General features: G+C 39.1%; 1 protein-coding gene across 6 annotated transcripts in view; it reads left to right on the top strand.

The window, feature by feature from the left end:
* The window catches only part of RAB3IP (RAB3A interacting protein), a 149,173-nt gene that overhangs the window by 120,732 nt on the left and 9,800 nt on the right, over nucleotides 1-18,641 (top strand). For 5 of the 6 annotated variants that reach the window (XM_074375424.1, XM_074375427.1, XM_074375426.1 and 2 more), the window contains 3 exons: nucleotides 11,113-11,208; nucleotides 16,859-16,936; nucleotides 17,583-17,786. In XM_074375424.1, coding sequence (XP_074231525.1) covers nucleotides 11,113-11,208; nucleotides 16,859-16,936; nucleotides 17,583-17,786 — 378 coding nt within the window. The remainder of the gene's footprint in view (nucleotides 1-11,112; nucleotides 11,209-16,858; nucleotides 16,937-17,582; nucleotides 17,787-18,641) is intronic. The other variant, XM_074375425.1, reaches the window with a different exon arrangement.

The raw sequence follows: 18,641 nt of genomic DNA, 5'->3' as shown, positions 1-18,641 counted from the left end.
GAAATGGACCAGTTCATATTTAGAAAATTGAGAAGATGAACAAACATTCTGTAGTATGATTTCCAGCATCTTAAGACATTTCACAGACATATATTCCTATCCTTTCTCTATCAGACTTGACTCTTAAGAACATAATGTTGATTTTTGTATCCCCAGTGCCTAGCACAATACAGTACAATGCCTGGCATCTATGTCTCTTTATAAATGCTTCAGTGAATGGCTAGCGGTTAAACAGCCATGCAGATATATTAAAACATTTTTGGCAAGTGTCTTTTATCAGAAAGAAAAACCAATAGCCTCTTTAACCTTTTCCCAGAGGTAGGGGATGTGGTGAGATGCGGTTATCTTTGGCTTCTGCCATCTGGCTCGGACTCAGTTGTCTGAATACAGAGTATTAAATGAAATCACTGTTTATATAGGAGTAAATATCCAACATATGTACACATCTTCGAGAACACATTGTGGTTACTTAATGGTTAGAATACACTGCTAATTTCTTAGCTCAAGTTGGGAATTTATTTTGAAATCTTTAGTTTTATTTAGAGGTACTGTTGAGGTAATTGAAATGATAATGACATGTGGACACATACGGTGAATTTTACTATGAAGAGTACAAGATAGTATTAAGAGTTCGAGCTAAAGGCTGGAAAAGGACTGTTGAATATGAGAATATTTCCTGAATTACGGCAACTTGTGAATCAGTTATGTCAGCAGTCATTCTCATTGTTCTCATTCTTTTAAAGAGCAGTCAGAAAATTACTTTTCTTTTACTCTTAACCTATTTTTGTCTTCCTATTTAAAGTGGCTTTTCTTGTAGGCAGCGTATCGTTAGATCTTGCTTTTTTTATCCTTTCTAGTAACTTCTTCCCTTTTAATTGGTGTGTTTATGTTAGACTGTTTACATTTAATGTGATACAGTTGGTTTAAATCTGCCATCTTACTGTTTGTTTTCTATTAGTCTCTTCGGTTTCTTTTTCCCTTTTTCCTCCTCTTATGTCTTCTTTCAGATTAATTCCATATATTTTTATGATTTTATCTTACCTCCTTTAGCTTATTCTTTGTTGTGCTCATTTAGTGATTGCTTTAGGGTTTATAGTATACATCTTTACCGCTCTGTCTTCTAGTGGTACTATACCACATCACATACAGTGTAGGAACTTTTCAAAAGTATACAGTTGACCCCTTGAACAACATGGGTTGGGGGCACTGACCCCCATGCAGTTGAAAATTCGCATATAACTTTACAGTCTGCCTTTGATATTCATGGTTCTGCATCTGTGGATTCAACCATCCATGGATTGCATGCTAGTGTAATATGTATTTGTTGAAAGAAAAACCACACATAAGTGGACCTGTGCAGTTCAAACCCACGTTGTTCAGGGGTCAGCTGTACGTCTGTTTTTCCTTTCAGTCTTTGTCCTGTGATTGTCATACATATTACTTCTTCATATGCTTTAAAATCCACAATACATTTCGATTATTTTTTTCTTTGAACAATTGGTTACTTTTTAAAGGGAGTTAAATAATAAGAACCCTTACATTTACCCACGTAGTTAACCATTTCTAGTGCTCGCAGTCCTTCATGTGGATCCAGAGTGCCGTCTCATACCATTTTCCTTCTACTTGAAGGACATTCTTTAGCAAGTTTGTTGTATGTGTTTGCTGCTGATAAATTTTTTTAAGCTTTGTATATCTTAAAAAGTCTTTTTCTCACCTTTGCTTTTGAAAGGTATTTTCATTGGGTGAAGAAGTTTAGGTTGACAGTTTTTTCTTTAGTACCTCAGAGATGTTGCTCTGGTGTCTTCTAGCTTGCACCGTTTCTCACAAGAAGTCAAGTGTTACCTTTGTTTCTCTGCATGTGATGCGATATTCTTTTTCATCACTGGCTGTAAGCGATTGGACTATGGTGTGCTTTGGTGTAGTTTTCTTCAGGTTTCTTGAGCATGGGATTTGTTGAGCTTCCTGAGTCTGTAGGTTGTATGTTTTCATAGGATTTGGGAAATTTGGGCCATTATTTCTCAAGAAACATCATACCTCCTGTATCTCTCCTCTCCTTCGGGACGCCTGTTAGACGTACATTAGATTGCCTAAAGTTGTCCGATGGCTCACTGGTGCTCTGTTTACTTTATTTTTATTCTGTTCTATTCTTTGTTTTTCCCTGTTTCATTTGGATAATTTCTCTTGCTGTGTCTTCAATGTCGCTGCTCTTTTTTTCCTTCAATATCTAATACTTTAGTCCTATACAATGTGTTTTTTATCACGGTAGTCCTTGGTGGGCAGCCACTTCCCAGTGACGGGTCCATGCTGTGTGTAAGGGGAGCAACCACGTGATGATTGATTTTCAGGTGCAGGGATGCCAGAGATGGTTGTGGTCCTTCACTTGTTTGGCCTCGTATAGGCCATTGCTGAAGAACAACAGCTTTTGGTGGAATTCTGAGGCAGAAGTTGGGTTTTAGAACATCTTTTTTAAAATGTAGATTCATGGAGTCTACCTGAGATTCTGTTGAAACAAAATTACTGTATTGAGGCTTGAGGATATGCATTTTCAATAAACTACCCTGTTGATCCTTATACTCACTGAAGTGTGAGACCTGCTGGTATAAGGTGTTACTTTGAACTTTTAGTTATTTTTCCTTAAAACAGAATGAAGTGACTTGGAAAATAAAATCCAGTGGACTAGCTGACAGCCAGAGAACGTCATTCAAAAACACATACCTGTAGTAAATCCATGTTTAGCATGGCCCTACTAACTGTGGCCAAGGATGTTTATAATTTATTGTGTTGTTTTATAAACAAACATTTCTTGAGTAACCAGAGTACTCACAGCATTGTATTAGGACCTGTAGGGGGAAAAATAAATTAGATTTGATCCTACTCTTGAGGTGTATTCTAGCTGGGGAGAATAGACGTGTATACACGGTAATGTTTCACTGATTCTGAATTGTACATTTTCCCCCATTTTAACATCTCTGAAATCAGCATGAGTTTTATAATTACTCTCAGGTAGACAACAGTCATGACAGTTGTCATCACTTATGTGTGAACTTGCTTACGGCTAGTCATATTTTTAATTTAGTTCAGTTATGTGAGTCAGGTGCTGTGTTTGTTGCTCTTAATTACTCAGTTAAGTATCTTCAAAAGGATCACACTATATGACATCAAAACAAAAAGAAAGGTGCAACAGAGGACGACATCTGATAAAAATCTGTCTCCATCAGTTCAAAAGAGTTCTTCCTACAAAATATAAAAGGAAAATTCTAAGTGAAGAAAAACCCCATTAGATCATAGTTTCATTGCCAGCATTTTTTCTTTCTTGAGGTATAAAATGTTTATCTTAAAAATAGTGAATCTTAAACTTGATGGAATATACTTGGTCTTAGTCTGATACTCTGTTTTAAGTCTCGAGTTTCTTTTCTCTAGTACTACCACTCCAAGTCTGTATCTCCGGCCTAAAGCATTGCAGTAATCAGCTGTTTTCCCTGTCTCCACTCTTTTTAATTTTTTTTTTTTAAACCTAGTCACACTGTTCAGGTTACCGTTTTGAAATGTAAATCTGATTGTCACTATCCGGTGTAAAATCCTTCAATGACTTCTGTTGCCTTTGAGATAATTTCCCCTTTTCTCTAAAGTAAGTCTCACTTTCTTAGCCAAGGCTTTTCAGGACTGGCCATAAACCTAACTTTCTGGCATTCTCTAACTGGCAACTACCCCTCCCCACCTTCAGCTATTCTAGAACACGCTGTTTTAGTCTTTCCATTTGGCAGAATCCTACTTTTTCTAGTATGTACACATCGCTACTGTAGCCCTTATCGAGTTTGCCTTGTGAATCTGTTTAAAGATTTGCTACCCTCATTAGACTGTGACTTTGTGGAAAGCATGGACTGGATCTCATTCCTTTTCTGTTTCCAGTACTTAGATGAATGCCTGATGCATTGTTAACACAAAATTAATGTCTGCTGAAGGAGTGAATTTTGAATAGCTGTGTTACCGTACAAGATACTGATAATGAGAAGTACAAATGACATTCTGAAAAGTACTCACTTGGAATACGAATTTGACTTTGTGGGTAGACTGAGTTGGACCTAGAAGCATAAAGATGAAGTAGTCAGACATACAGGGAAAGGATCAGTCCAGGTGGATGGGGTCAGGGTAGGTAATGAAACAAGAAGGAATCAGACCAGTTTAACTCTAGTTTTAAAGTATGGATCAAGGGCAGTATCTCTTGAGAAGGGGACCTGAGAACATACTACAGATGGTCTTCAGTAGCAGGGTGAGGTTTTTGGCACTTTGGTAGATGGTAAGGGGCTATTCAAGAATTATGCCTTCATGAATGACATACGTATTGCCTTAAGGATTGGAAGCTTCTCAAGGGGACAGTATCTTATTTGGTTTTGTATCCCAAGGGACAACCATAGTACCTGCATAGTAGGAAATGTTTAATGAATTGACCTAGTTTTCATATGTAAGTGTAAAATCGTGAAATTTTAAGAGTTCAGAGGAATCTGGTATTAAATTTATGCATGTGTAGATTTATAAATTAACTCAGGGAAAAGTGGCATTTTATGATGTCTTTCTATCCAAGAACATAAAATGTCTTTCTTCCTATATGTTTAGGTCTCCTTTTGTATTTTGTGTTTGTGAGTATTTTCGAGTTTCCACTTTGCAACGTAGTCTTTAGCATTATGAAATTCCCTTTATCTTCTTTAATGACTTTTGCCCTGAATTTGGCCTAGTCTGAATCAAGATTGAAGTCTCCATTTTGTTTTTATTTGGATTGTATTTTTCAGTACACTTCTGCCTATCTTGTTAATCTGTCTGAGTCACTTTGTGTTAGGTGTGTCTCTTGTATAGAGCATAGAGATGCATTTTGCTTTTTAAGCCACTCTGAAAATCATTTTCTTTTGATTAGTGAGTTGCACACATTTATTTTTATTGGTAAGTGTGCTGCATTTGGGCTTGTTTCTGCCACGTAACTTTCCCATGTCTACTCTGTACACACACAGACCTTTTCACTATGTGCTCTGTTTTCTTTGTGCCCCCTTTTTCTCCTTTTTGGTATTTTGGAAGATTTGATTTCCATTCTAGTTGTTACCTTTAATCAGAGAACTTCTATATCTTAGTTCTTCTTTAGAAACTGACTTTGTTCCCAGCATAAGCAGTACAATAAAGTATCTAGTAACTATTTCTTTCCTTTTCTTCTAACATTTAATTTTAGTTACAAGTATTAATTTGATGTTATACATGTTTAGGTTTATACCAGTTGATTAAAAAAAATAAATTGATGAATTTTACTTTCTACTTAGATGAAGCATAACATACCATATCCTTCTTTTTTTCTTTTCTTTTCTTTTTTTTTTAATGGAAGTACCGGGGATTGAACCTCATGTGTGCTAAGCACGCACTCTACCACTGAGCTGTACCCACTCCCTTATACTAGTTGATGTGTGAGCCTCATGTTGTATCCCTTTGTTCCCAGTTAATATTTAAGAATTTTAGTGAATTTAGTTTCATCTTTCTCCTGTTTTTTTCTCTGTGTAATTTTTACATTTTTTAAAGCTTATGCCATTTACCATAACTGTTTTGTCAGCTTTATCCCCATTTGAAAAATAGATTTTTTAGAGCAATTTTAGGTTTACAGCAGAGTCAAGAGGGAAATCCGAGTTCACATACACCCCCTGTCCCCACATACGCAGAGCCTCTCCTGCTCTCAGCATCTCACCCCAGAAAGGTACATTTGTAAGTTGATGGACGTAAACTGACATGCTGTTGTCCACCATTTACTTCAGTGTTTACATTAGGGTTCACATGTGTCTATCATTGTAGGATCATGTGGAATAGTTTCACTATCCTAAAAATCCTCTGCTCTACCTGCTCACCCCTCCCTAGCCCTCAGTCCCTGGCAGCCCACTAATCTTTTCACTGTCTCCATGATTTTCCCTGTTTCAGAATGTCATGTAGTTGGAGCCGTAAAGTGTGTAGCCTTTGCAGACTGGATTTTCTTATTTAGGCATGCATTCATTTTCCTCCATGGCTTTTCGTGGCTTGGTAGCACATTTCCTTTTAGCGCTGAATAATATTTCATTGTTTGGATGTACCACAGCTTATTTATTCATTCACTTACTTTAAGTTGGGTTGCTTCCAAGATTTGGCAGTTATGAATGTTTAAACATCTGTGTGCAGGTTTCTGTGTGGATATAAGTTTTCAGCTCCTCTGGGTAGATACCAAGGAGTGTGATTGCTTGATCGTGTAGTAAGAGTATGTTTAGTTTTGTGAAAAATTGCTGAAGTGTCTTCCAAAGTGGCTGTACCATGTTGTATTCCCACCAGCATGCCTCAGAATTCCTGTTGCTCCCTCATCCTCGCCAGCATTTGTTGTTGTCAGTGTCCTGGTTTTGGGTCATTCTGATAGATTTATGGTGGTATCTCATTTTAGTTTGTATTTCCCTGATGACATATAAAATGGAACATTTTTTCATATGCTTATTTGCCATCTGTGTACTTTGATGGGGTGTCTGTTCAGATCTTTTGCACATTTTAAAATCAGGTTATTTGTTTTCTTACTGCTGAGTTTTGAGAATTCTTTGTGTATCTTGGTTAGCAGTCCTTTATCAAACATCTTTTACAGGTATTTTCTTCCCGTCTGTGGCTTGTCTTTTCACTCTTGTGGCATCCTCATCTTTTAGTTGTGGTTCTACAGTGAAGACCATTTGCTTTTCACTCCTAATCTTTAATGTTAAAGCTGCTTCCGTTTTTTTCTTGATTATCTAAAACTCAATCTCTGCTTGATTACTCAGGCAGACACAGGGAAATACTTTCTGAAGTTTTACAGGTTTATAACTCCTTGTCTCTGGTCTTAACTTGAGGATACTTTGGCTGGGTATGCAATCCTCAGCTTACAGTTTTTTCACTTGAGTATCTTAAAAAATGACCATTGTTTTCCAGCATAAAATGCTGTTGAGATTTGATAGCTGTTGATTTTCTCTCACTTGTAGTTTACCTACCTTTGTGTTTAACCGCTTTACTATGGTAGCTTCACACACCTTTTGTCTGCTTTTCACAGTTAAATGAATTGGATTTCCCCGGATTATTAGGAAGAGGGTCCTGTGAAGGAGCAGGATGAACCAGGATAGCTCTCGCAGTTCTAGGTTCCAGGGCTTTCCCTTTTGTTGTTATTGGGTATCTGTGTGGCCACTTCAGTCTCTCAGAGGTAAGCCTTGCTCAAGGTTTTCTCGAGGCGGCGATTGAAGAGAGTGGCATTGGAAGGTCCTGAACCCCCTCCTCCCATGGACACACTGAATCTGCGGCTGCATATGGAGTAACTCCCTCTGTAAAGGGCCTGAAAACTAGTTGAACAGCTCCCCCACCCAAAGGATAAAAGGGCCACACTGAGATGGATAGGAGAGGCCGAGATGCAGGCTCGCTGGAAAGCCCAGCCCTGGTGCAGCGGGCCCGCGGGTCAGAAACGGTCCCACAGACACAGAGCTTCTCGCTGAGGAGCGAGGGGTCTACACCCTGCGTATTTTGTATTTGTACAGTGGACCACTGTGGTTATACGTTTATATTAAAGGGGAAAAAATCCTTAAAAAAAAAAAAGAGAAAAAAAAAAAAAAAGAAAGTGCCCTGGGCCCCTGGGCCCTTGGGACCTGCACTGGGAAGATGAGCCCCAAAACGTCTGGCTTTGAAAACCAGTGGGGCTTATGTCCAGGAAAAAGCCTGCAAGGAACCGATATTTTGCTCTGAAAAGGCTCACACACAGACTGACTTGCCCTGAGACCCAGTGCAAACGCAGCAGTGTGAAAAGTGCCTAGACCATGTGTGAGGGAGATTCATCTGCTGACTTTAAGGCATCTGTTGGGGCTCTCCCTGGGGATGGGGGTGCTGGGCTGTCCCTCCGCCTTGCTGGGGTCCTCCATCCCTGTGTTCTCCCACAGCCTCACTGAAGCAGGCGGGCACATCCCAGCCCCACGGCAGCCAGTGGGCACACACAGTCCACACAGGGTGCCCCTTGGATGCCTGGCTCTGGAGGCTGGTGGGGGGCGGCTTGTGTTTTTGGGCCCCACAGAACTGAAGCAATCAGAGAGACAGTTCTAGGCAGACTACTACCCCCGGGGCGTGGCGTAGACAGCGGACTGAAATGCAATCCCAGTCTTCCTGTGAACCATCCTGTTTACTTGTCCTGAAGCTTCCGCCTGAGGGGCAGGCTTGAGGTTTACCACACGTTTAAAGGGCACGGGGTGCGCGCAGGGAACGCAGGGCAGGGGATGCCGTCTTTGCTCTCTCCCTTGGCCTCACTACGGGTTGCTGGTACCTCCCAGAAAGGAGCTTATACACTTGTCTGGAGCCCTGATTTTTGCAACCGTTGCCAATGGGACACCTCAGATCACCTGGTCTAGAGGCCAGCAGGGCTTTAGATTGTGTTCCCGTGGGGCTGTGTGTATTTTCATACTTTGAAAGCTGCTGCTTGAGGGTCTGGTTTCTCATCAACCTGAAACTAGGTGCTGACTGAGATCCCTCCCTTTGGAACACCAACAGGTCTCGGTGCAAACTCAATAGCTGGGACCTGTCAAGGTTAAACCAGGGTGCTTAGACAGTCACAAAGGTCCAAGCGGCAGCCAAGAGCTAGGACTTGAGCAGTAGGGCTCATCTTTAACATGAGGCCGTGCCTTTGAGACTGGGAGAGGGAGCTCTTCTGCATAATACGTGGAAGCTAACACGGAGAGTCAAGCGAAATTAGGAAACAGAGAAATACGTTCCAAGTGAAAGAACAAGATAAAACCCCAGAAAAAAGTGTAAACGTAACAAAACAAAACAGGTAAGTAATTTACCTGATGAAGAGTTCAGAATAATGGTCTCACCACAGCCGGGAGAAGAATGGATGAACAAACACAGTGAGAATTTCAGCAAAGAGACAGAAAATATAAGAAAGTACCAAACAGAACTCAGAGCCAAAGAATATAGTAACAACTGAAAAATATACTGGAGGGCTCAACAACAGACTAGATGAAGAAGAAAGGATCAGTGATCTGGAAGACAGGGCAGTGGGACTCAGCAAACAGACAGGAAAAAGAAATGTGACGAAAAGTGAAGATAACTTAAGGGCCTTGTGAAACTGCGTCACGGTATTCGGGTCCCAGAAGGAGAAGGGGCGGCGAAGTCTCGCAAGAAATAATGGCTGAAAACTTCCCCAACCTGGGAAAAGAAGCAGGCATCCAGGTCCAGGAAGCCCATAGAATTCCCAAAAAGCTGAACTCAGAGACACACACCAGGGCACATTATAAGCAAGATATCAGAAGATAAAGAGAATATTAAAATCAGCAAGTGAAAAACAACTTGTTACATACAAGGGGACCACCGCCAACCCACCCCACTCCCAGTAAGACTCTCAGCAGATCTTTCAGCAAAACTGCAGGCCAGCAGGGACTGGCCTGACACATTCACAGTGCTGAAAGGAAAAACCTTCCAACCAAAACTACTCTGCCCAGCAAGACAGTCATTCAGTGTTGAAGGAGGGGTAGTTTCCCAGACAGGTGAAAGCTAGAGAAGTTAATCACCGCTATACCAGCCTTACAGGAAAGGTTAAAGGGTCTTCTTTAAGCTGAAAAGAGAGGGCAATAATTAGTAACAACAGAACCATGAAAGCAGGTTTTCTCCATTAGCCCCGTGTCTCTGAGCTTTAGGCTTGTAGCATTACATCATAACATACTTATTTTTTTCTAATAATACTTTTGGTGATTTGTTTCCTTTGGAACCTTGCCACCCCTCCTTTAATATCTGAACCTTCTCTCTCTCTCCCTCTCTCTCCCTCTCTCCCTCTCTCCCTCTCTCCCTCTCTCCCTCTCTCTCTTTCTCTCCCCCCCCCCCCGTTTCTGTCTCCCTCCCCATTATTCCTGCTCTGCAATTTGGCTTTATAATCCAAGAGTTTTCCCCTTATGATGGAGCTCTGCCCTTCTGGAAAGGTCTCTTTGCTGGATGCTTTGAGATTCCTGAGAGTTCAGAGCTTCCCTCTGCTGTTTACTGCCACTATACATAAGATTTTTGCACTCATCTGCAACTTGGTGCCTGTGAAAACCTTTCCCTTTCTCTCCATTTGTTCTCAGGTTTTTTTCCTCCCAGTTTTAACCAAGGGTGGAATCCTCCTCTTTTGGCTTATTTGTACTGCTCTGGGGGTTCTGAGGCTGTGGGGAGTGTCTCTGTAGTCCCTTCCACTTCCTGCTGCTCCCTTCCACGTGGCTGTGGGCCTGGCGTCTGGGCCTGGCATCTGGGCAGCGTGGCCACGTTTTCTACAGCTTATGGGCTTCTCTTCTACCTGCTTTTGTTGAAGATGTAGTCATTGGGCTCTTCTCATATCCCAGTTGGTATATTTGGTTTTCAGGGGTTGTTGCAGCATTCAAAAACTATGCTTTCACAATTACGGCACAGCTAGCTCATTATTTTATTAGTGTATTTGTGACCAATAGATAGGGAGCTTGGATTTTTCTATCTCTAAGGATGACGGATTAATTTAGGGCAACGTATAAAATTGCATATTTTAACATCTTAAAGGAATTTTTAGCATCTATTTGTGTCCTATTGAGGAGTTGTGTATAAATGTAGAATTTTTATCATTAATATTCTTCTTGATTTTAAATGTAAATACACATTTTTTACCTCTGGTTGCGATATTAAATGAGCATAGCCTCCTAATGGGAATTTTAGACTAATTACAGTATGGTACATGAAGTTATCTGGAGGTAAACAGGTTTTAATGTAAACATGAAAAAAACCTCGCTGGACTTTTACTGAAATAAATAAGCATGATTAAATTTCTTGCTCAGAGAAAAGGAAAAAAAGAATGAAGTTACTTGTTTATTTTCACGTGTAATAGATAATTATACTGAATCCTTGGATATTTATGAAAGAAACATGAAAATTTAATACGTGAGTCAGAATTATTTGTAATTTTAGATTTGCTGGATTGCTTCCACATGGCAAGTGCTAAATAAACACGTTCGTGTGCATATTGTAGGAGGGACAGTATTTGTATTTTGTAATTTTATTAGTAAAGATTATATAGTCTGCTGAACCTAACTTCAAACTTTGGAAACCAAAAATAAAATGATCAATTTCTCATAGGAACTGAAGTTAAAAGATGAAGAGTGTGAGAGGCTTTCTAAAGTACGAGATCAACTTGGACAGGAATTGGAGGAACTCACAGCTAGTCTGTTTGAGGTTGGTCTGTTTACATCTTGGCCAAGAGCAACGTCTTGGTTTTTATATATTGATAGAATTGTTTTTTTGAGGGACTCTTGAAAAAGATATGCTTAGCTTCATGCATATTTATAAGTTCTCTGAAAAAAATAAACTATTTAAGAAATGTAGAGTCTACAATTTAAAATGATGTGAAGGAAGAAAAACCAGAATCAGGTGGTTTGAAAAATGCATATGCGGAAAGAAAGGAGGTAAATCTTAATTTTGATTTTACCAACTGTTTAGGGGCTGCTTTAGAGTAACTTAAAGATGTGTGCCCTCTAATGCTCCTCAAATCATCCCCTATCAGAAGGCGACCTCAAGGGTTTGCCGTCTTTGTGACGGAATCATATAATCTTCAGCCACAGGACCAAAATTCCTACCCAGCTCAAGCAGTGTTTCTCAGTAGGGGTGCCGGTGATGTAGGACGCTTAGCATCCTTGGTGTAGTAGAGGTTTCCAAGAAACAGAACCAGTAGGATGTGTGTATATACACGTGTACATCTACATGTATGTAGAAAGAGACGTATAAGGAATTGATTCATGCAGTTACGACGGCTGGCAAGTCCCAAGATTTGGAGGCCGAGCTGGCAGCCTGGAGACCCAGGAGGGATGATGGTGTAGTTCCAGGCTCGAGTCCACAGGCCTGAGAACCAGGAGAGCTGAGAGATCTTAAGGCTGACAGGCTTGAGACCCCAGAAGAGCTGATGTTTCAGTTTGAGTCTGAAGGCAGGAAGAATTTTCTCTTACTCCGTGGGGATGAGCCTTTTTGTTCTATTCAGGCCTTCAGCTGAGGCCCACCCACAGTGTGGAGGGCAGTCTGCTTTTCTCAGCTTACCGGTTCACATGTTAGTCTTACCCAGAAACATCTTCACAGAAACATCCAGAATGTTTGACTAAAATATCTGGGCACCCGTGGCCCAGTCAAGTTGGTACACAAAATGAACCATCGCACTTGAGTTTGCCCAGAAAATTCTAGTAATACTCCCTCATCATTTTGACAACTTTTAAATATCTCTGGATGGGAGGAGAGGATAGTACTTCCTTGGTTAAGAACCACCACCATAGGATGCCTTCTTTAGGTTATAACGCCTTTAGCCTTCAGAAGTTCCGTATCAAAAGCATTGTGTTACTAGAATGACTGATGTCTCATCCGTTTACCAGTATTTTCTTTTTTTTCCCTAAAATTTTGTCCTTGAATAGTTTAATGGGAAAAAAAGATTTTTGGGTGAAAAATTTCTTCACCTGTTGTTTTTTTTGTATATGCAGAATCTTCTTCTGTTTTAGGTATGTGTATTTACATAGTTGCAATCCTAATATATTTTGTACTTTTTCTTTAAATAACATCTTTTCATGTTACTACACAGTCAGTGTAATGATAATAATAATCTAGCAAGTGTATATTCCACGGTTTTTATCATTACAAGTAATGTTGCCGTGGGCGTCTTCAGACGTGTGGGCTTTCGTGCCCCTCTGCTCCACACCCCTTTGCGCTCTCCTCTTTTTGGCGGTCCCTTCATGAACATTTAAAAACTTTTTGTTTAGTTAGCTGGTTGTTGGAGGTGAGAGGAAGATGAAGGCAAGCGTAGCAGTAGTGGGCAGTTACAGTTCTGGCACAGGAGCTGCGTAACGTGCCACATTTGTCTATGGGGGTGGGGGATGCAGAAACATAAGACTTTTCCTCCAGTCATATCTGCCTAGAAGAAAACAGTGTAATGATACATGGATAGTAGATAAGAAAGCAAGTTGATTTTAGCCCCACTTAGCTCCTCCCCTTGGCACTTAAATGGACGCTCTGTTAGATGATGTAGGAGGAAGACAGGCTTTTCCCATCCCAGCAGGACATGAAGTACCAGAAATGCAGTGAATGAAAAAGTCACCTAAAGACAAAGGTTCTGGGTCCCTAACTTACCTCCAACCTAACTATGACTAATGCCCTTAACTGTGTACACTTTCTGGGACGGAAACTACATTGATTACAGGTGCTTTTAGTAATGAAGAAAGTTGTCCCCAAACCAGTTACTTAAGAATTTAGAAAAAAGTGCGGGAAGTTTTTCTGTGGTCTCAGTTGTGCCTTCGTGATCTCAGTTTACCATGTCTTACCAAAAGATGTTTTTACTTGCATTTTATGTGTATGTGTGTATAGTTTTTTAAGAGTTATGTATTATTCTGAATAAGCTCAGTTTGCACAGTTTTGGTAAACTTAACATGTAAACTCAAATTAGAATTTATTATGTATGATGAATAATCTTGAATATAATTATCCTTCAGCAAAGTTGAGTCCTAAAAGTTATCAAATACTTAACAAGACTCAAAAGTTTTATATATATGTCTGTGTATATATATATATATATATATATTTTCTTACAGCATTTTAGATTTTGAGATAATATAAAATGAAGTCTGTTGAAAGAATGCTTTACAAAGTAGTCTACATTTAACATGGAAAAAAAAAGATGTAGTCTTAAGATATTTTTATATTTTTTCAGCCAGTTTTAGTAAGTATCCATGATACACTTAGTTTTCTCTCAATGGTGCTATAAGGCACGTGCAGTACAAATTATTATTTTATCTGTGAAGAAAATGAGGCATAATTAGAGTAAGAAACAACGCTGGGGCTCAGATTCATGACCTTGATCTTGCTTTAAGTACTGTGAATGTCATAAATGGCACTTCCGTTTGTCTCAAGCTATGGAGACAAATTTGAACATGGACCTTCATTATGGTAAAGATACCTGATGTTTAGTGAGCATTCCCTATGTATTAGGCACTGTTCTAAGAGTATATGTGCTTAGTTATAAATGATACACATCCACGAACACACATTGTAATGTTTTACATACATTACAAAACATAAAAGTTTTAAAAGGAGTGAGATAATAAAAGTGCTTAAATTTCTTTATAATAGTACAGAAATATTTTATTCTTACTAAGACATATATATGTATGTATGTGTATTTCATGAGAGGAGTGTGATTGAATATGTTACCTTGTTTTTGAAATCTTGTTTTAAATGTATGATTCAGATGAAGGTCTGGTCTAAATCCCATTTTTAAAATTTAGATGTAATGCTGCTGATAACTCACTGATCCGAAAGGAACAAGTACTTTTTTTCCTGTGATAAATCACTGTACTGAATTTCTAGTCACATTGCCAGTTACGAGGTTTTTCCAGAACATTCTCTAGTGAATTTCTGTCTAATACCAACACATTGTTTTTGAAAATTAATCAGAAGATGTTGAATAAAAATTATTTTTTAAAGAAAGAAACAAACAAAAAAACCCTTCATTTGAATCACTGCTAACCAGATAGGAGAAAAATTCTGTTTTCAGGGTTTGTAAGTACATAGACGTGAATGTTTGCAGAGCTCAGGGGTCTGCCTACTGCAGCCTGCAGGGTGGAGCTGGCCTGTATCTGCTTTTGTACAGCCTAGTGAGCCAAGATTGGTTTTTACATTTCCAAGTGGTAAGAGAGGGAAAAATATCAAAAGAGAACTGTTTTGTGACACATGTAAACTGTCTGCAGCTCGTTTCTCAGGGCCCCTGCGCTTGTGGGAGCGGCCGCCTCGCTGGGGTGCGGTCTGTGGCTGCTCCCACCCCAGCAGCGGGCGGGCCAGCGGCACCGGAGAACCCGTGGCTCACAGAGCCCGAACCACTTACTCCCTGGCCTCTTTGGAAAGTTTGCTGACCGCTGGTGTAGATGATATTTATGTTTTTCAGTTTCAGGTGACAGAGTGATAGAAAAGTTTTCAAACTTTATTTGAATATACCTTTTGATGTCTTTTGTCAGTTTGCAAAATCCTGTGAATTATCAGATACTGCTGCTGCCTCATTCTAGCTCTTTTCTTTCCTTTTGGGACTCCAGTTACACGTATGTCATCCCTTGGCACTGTGTCCCTCATGTATCTCTAGTGGGGAAGGATCACCCCAAATCCCAGCCCCCTTTCCTGGCTTTACCTGTTCTCCTGGATCTTGGCCTTCCGATTGTTCACTATTTTGTAAGCTCTCTGATGCCTTCAAACACATTTAAAAAAATACGTCCAGCTTTTAAACATTATTCTCCATAGAAAGTTTGTTCCAAGTTGTAGTAGTTCACTATTAAGGAAAGCAGAATCCATTTCCAAACATTTGAACAAACACCCCCTCCATAGCACAGGTTACTTCTGCATTTATAGTTAAAATGGAACTTGTCTTGAAGGGTCAGATTAGATACGTTTATTATTTTGAATATATTTGTCAAATACTGCTTTATTGACAGCCGCTTAATACAGAAAAATTCAGCAGATCTGAAACATTTGTCACTTTTAGAAGAAAAATGCTCACCTCATTATTAAATTGGATAACGCTTACAGACTTTGACATAAGAAAACCAGCATAATTGAGCATGGAATATTCTCACAGTTAATCTCATCTTATTAGAAAGCATTTACAGTAGAGCTTCTCTTACTTTAATATAATCTGTAATTTCGCATTCATGGGCACATACAAACTGCAGTTCATTACAGTACTCTAAGAGCAAACGGACAGTGGGAGAGCCACGATGCAGAGCTTCCATCCTCCACCGAGCCGTCGGCAGACCTGGTGAGGGTGCCAGTGTCAAACCAGTAAATCTCTTTGAAGCTGATTTCCTTCCTTCCTCCTTCCCTAACTCCCTTCCTTCCCATGAACTGGAAACTGAAGTTCTAGAATGTATGTTCTTACATCCCAGGGGATTATCTCGAGCAATCTATAGGCAGTTGTAGTTCCTTCTTAATCTTTATAGGGGCTATTCCATACAGCAGAGTAATTTTTTTTTTAAAATACAAGTAAGATCATGTCACTCTCTTCCTTAGAAAACCGTGAAGCTTCATGTTGGGCTTAGAACAAAGTCTAGAACTTGTACTCAGATATTTTTATCGGACTATTAGAATGTAATCAGAACGTAAGCTCCTTAAGAGCGATGGCCTGGTCTCTTTTCCCAGTGTACTACCAGCGCCTGGAGCAGTACCTCATGAAGAGATGTCATGAATAATGTTTGATGCATAAAGGGAAATTAAATACCTAGAGTTTTTTGTATTTATGGTACTAAAAATAAAGGTCTTATTAAAGGAGAAACTCTGATTTCCCTTTTTAGATTGCTCTGCACAAAATCATCACTTAATATCATTTTGTGCATTTTTTTATTGGAAACTCTAAGGCTTCTCCGCTGTCATTCGTATGAACTGCAACATTATTGGTGTGTTAATATTTTTACCTGTCCCTTCTGTATGTCTTTGCTGTGAGTAAAAATACGAATATGTATATATAGTGATAAAATTATAAAAATCTAACTATAAAAAAGTTCCGTTTGACATGTGGGTCATGTGTTTTCCTTCATCGCACTTACAGTCCTTACAGTAGCATTGATCAGAACGATCAGACTCAGCTTGGCTGCCTCAGTGGTAAAAGGTACTAAAAGGAGGTACCTATTCCTCATTCCTGTCAGTTGGTCTGTCTAATGACAATTGCTGTTACAGTAGTTGACATTGAAGATTTAATTTTAGGCAAAACTTTGTTGGTCTATCTTTGCCTCATTCAAAAACACCCATTGAAAGATTTTTTGAAAACAAACACTAAATACTTTGTTTTCAGAATTTGAGATGTTCACTTTTTCAGGAAGCTCATAAGATGGTGAGAGAAGCAAATGTCAAGCAGGCAACAGCAGAAAAACAGCTAAAAGAAGCACAAGGAAAAGTAAGTTTTTGCTGCTTATAATAGGATAAAATGTAATGAAGTTAGTGATTACCGTCTTAAATATACCTTAACATGTATTGGACTTGGTCTGATTGTAAAAGTAGTGCTTATTGTAGAAGATTTTTAAAACTCCAGGAAACTATAAAGAAGAAAGTAGCTACCACAGAGACTTAATTAATAGCATTTGGTGTCTATTTATATTAGAAGCAAATGATTTAAAGTCTTCTGAATCACATGTATTATCAAAAGGATTATATAATCACATTTTAAAGTTAATATTTATTATTTTACTAAAAGAAGCTACCAAAATGTTACTAGAACTTACTATTTTAGATATAAACTGCAACTAATCATAAACTATTTTTTAATACATTTTGAAGATTTTGAAAATTGACATGAGTGAAATGTTAGACATTTGGGCAATTTTTAAAATTTCATTTGACATTGTGACTAGCAGCTCAGTCCAAACCATATGGAAACATCAGAAACTTGGTTTTACTTTCCTTTTATTACTCCACAGGAAATACAAATTAAACTTATATTTCATCTTTTTGGAAGGGAAGTGTTTTGACCAGACTGCTAACATTTAGCTGCATCTGTCACGAAGCGTACTTGGTTTATGCGACTGTGTTGATTTCTTTTCAAGATTGATGTCCTTCAAGCCGAAGTAGCTGCATTGAAGACGCTTGTATTGTCCACTTCTCCAACATCACCTACGCAGGAGCCTCTGCCGGGCGGAAAGGCACACTTTAAAAAGGGGCATACGAGGAATAAAAGTACAAGCAGCGCCATGAGTGGCAGCCACCAGGACCTCAGTGTGATTCAGCCAATTGTAAAGGACTGCAAAGAGGTAACTCGTCCAGGACTGTCCCCTCTGACTCTGTTGATACTTATTAATTCTCATCACCGAGGTGTCGGTAATGATTTTTGTCAGCAAAAGTTTTAGTGCAAATTATGCAGTATTAAGATGGGGGAGGCTTTATCTAGAGCTGGCTGCTTTCAGGGCTGCCTCTGTTCCCTTCTCTACCTGGCTGACCTTGGAGGACCTGCTGGAAACTTGGTAAGTTTCTTAATCTCGCTATTGCCTTTAGGGAGCTAACTGTCATGTGTTGTATAAAGGAGAGCGGGTAGCTTTAATGATCTGGCTGGTCACAATTTGTTGCTAGAGTGTTCTAGCAAAATAGGAATATAAGAAATGCATGAAAATAAGGTGATTTTCTTGAAGAATGGCACATTGCTTTTACTTAAATTCTGGGAGAAGCAGAATTTTTTATCAGTAAGGTAGTCCTAGAATTTGCATAATTAAGCAACAACAACAAATGGAACTAATGGTAGCCATATCATTTTAAAAGATACATTATAAAGATAACATCATATGGAAATATTTTGAACTGTTTTGAGTAAGACTTGTGTAACTGTAAAATATTTATTTTACTTATATATGATGAGGAAACACTTCCAAGGGGATTGATAGAAGAAATTCACGGAAAAGTCCTATCCCATTTTTTCTGAAAAGCTGTATTTTACTTTGTCAAAGTCAGGTCCATCATTAATCTTTAAGAAGCTGTGTGTGCTTATTCAGATTTTTGCATGGAAGCCAGGAGTTTATTAAATTGAATGACCAAGGTTGTTACTTGTTTTAAAGAATTGCACTTTGTTTAGTTATTAATAAAAAAAAAAAGATGCCAGTGAGAGAGAAGTTCAA

Source organism: Camelus bactrianus, chromosome 12, assembly GCF_048773025.1.
Source record: "Camelus bactrianus isolate YW-2024 breed Bactrian camel chromosome 12, ASM4877302v1, whole genome shotgun sequence".
NCBI classification, from domain to species: domain Eukaryota; kingdom Metazoa; phylum Chordata; class Mammalia; order Artiodactyla; family Camelidae; genus Camelus; species Camelus bactrianus.
This window is presented reverse-complemented; position numbering and strand designations above follow the sequence as displayed.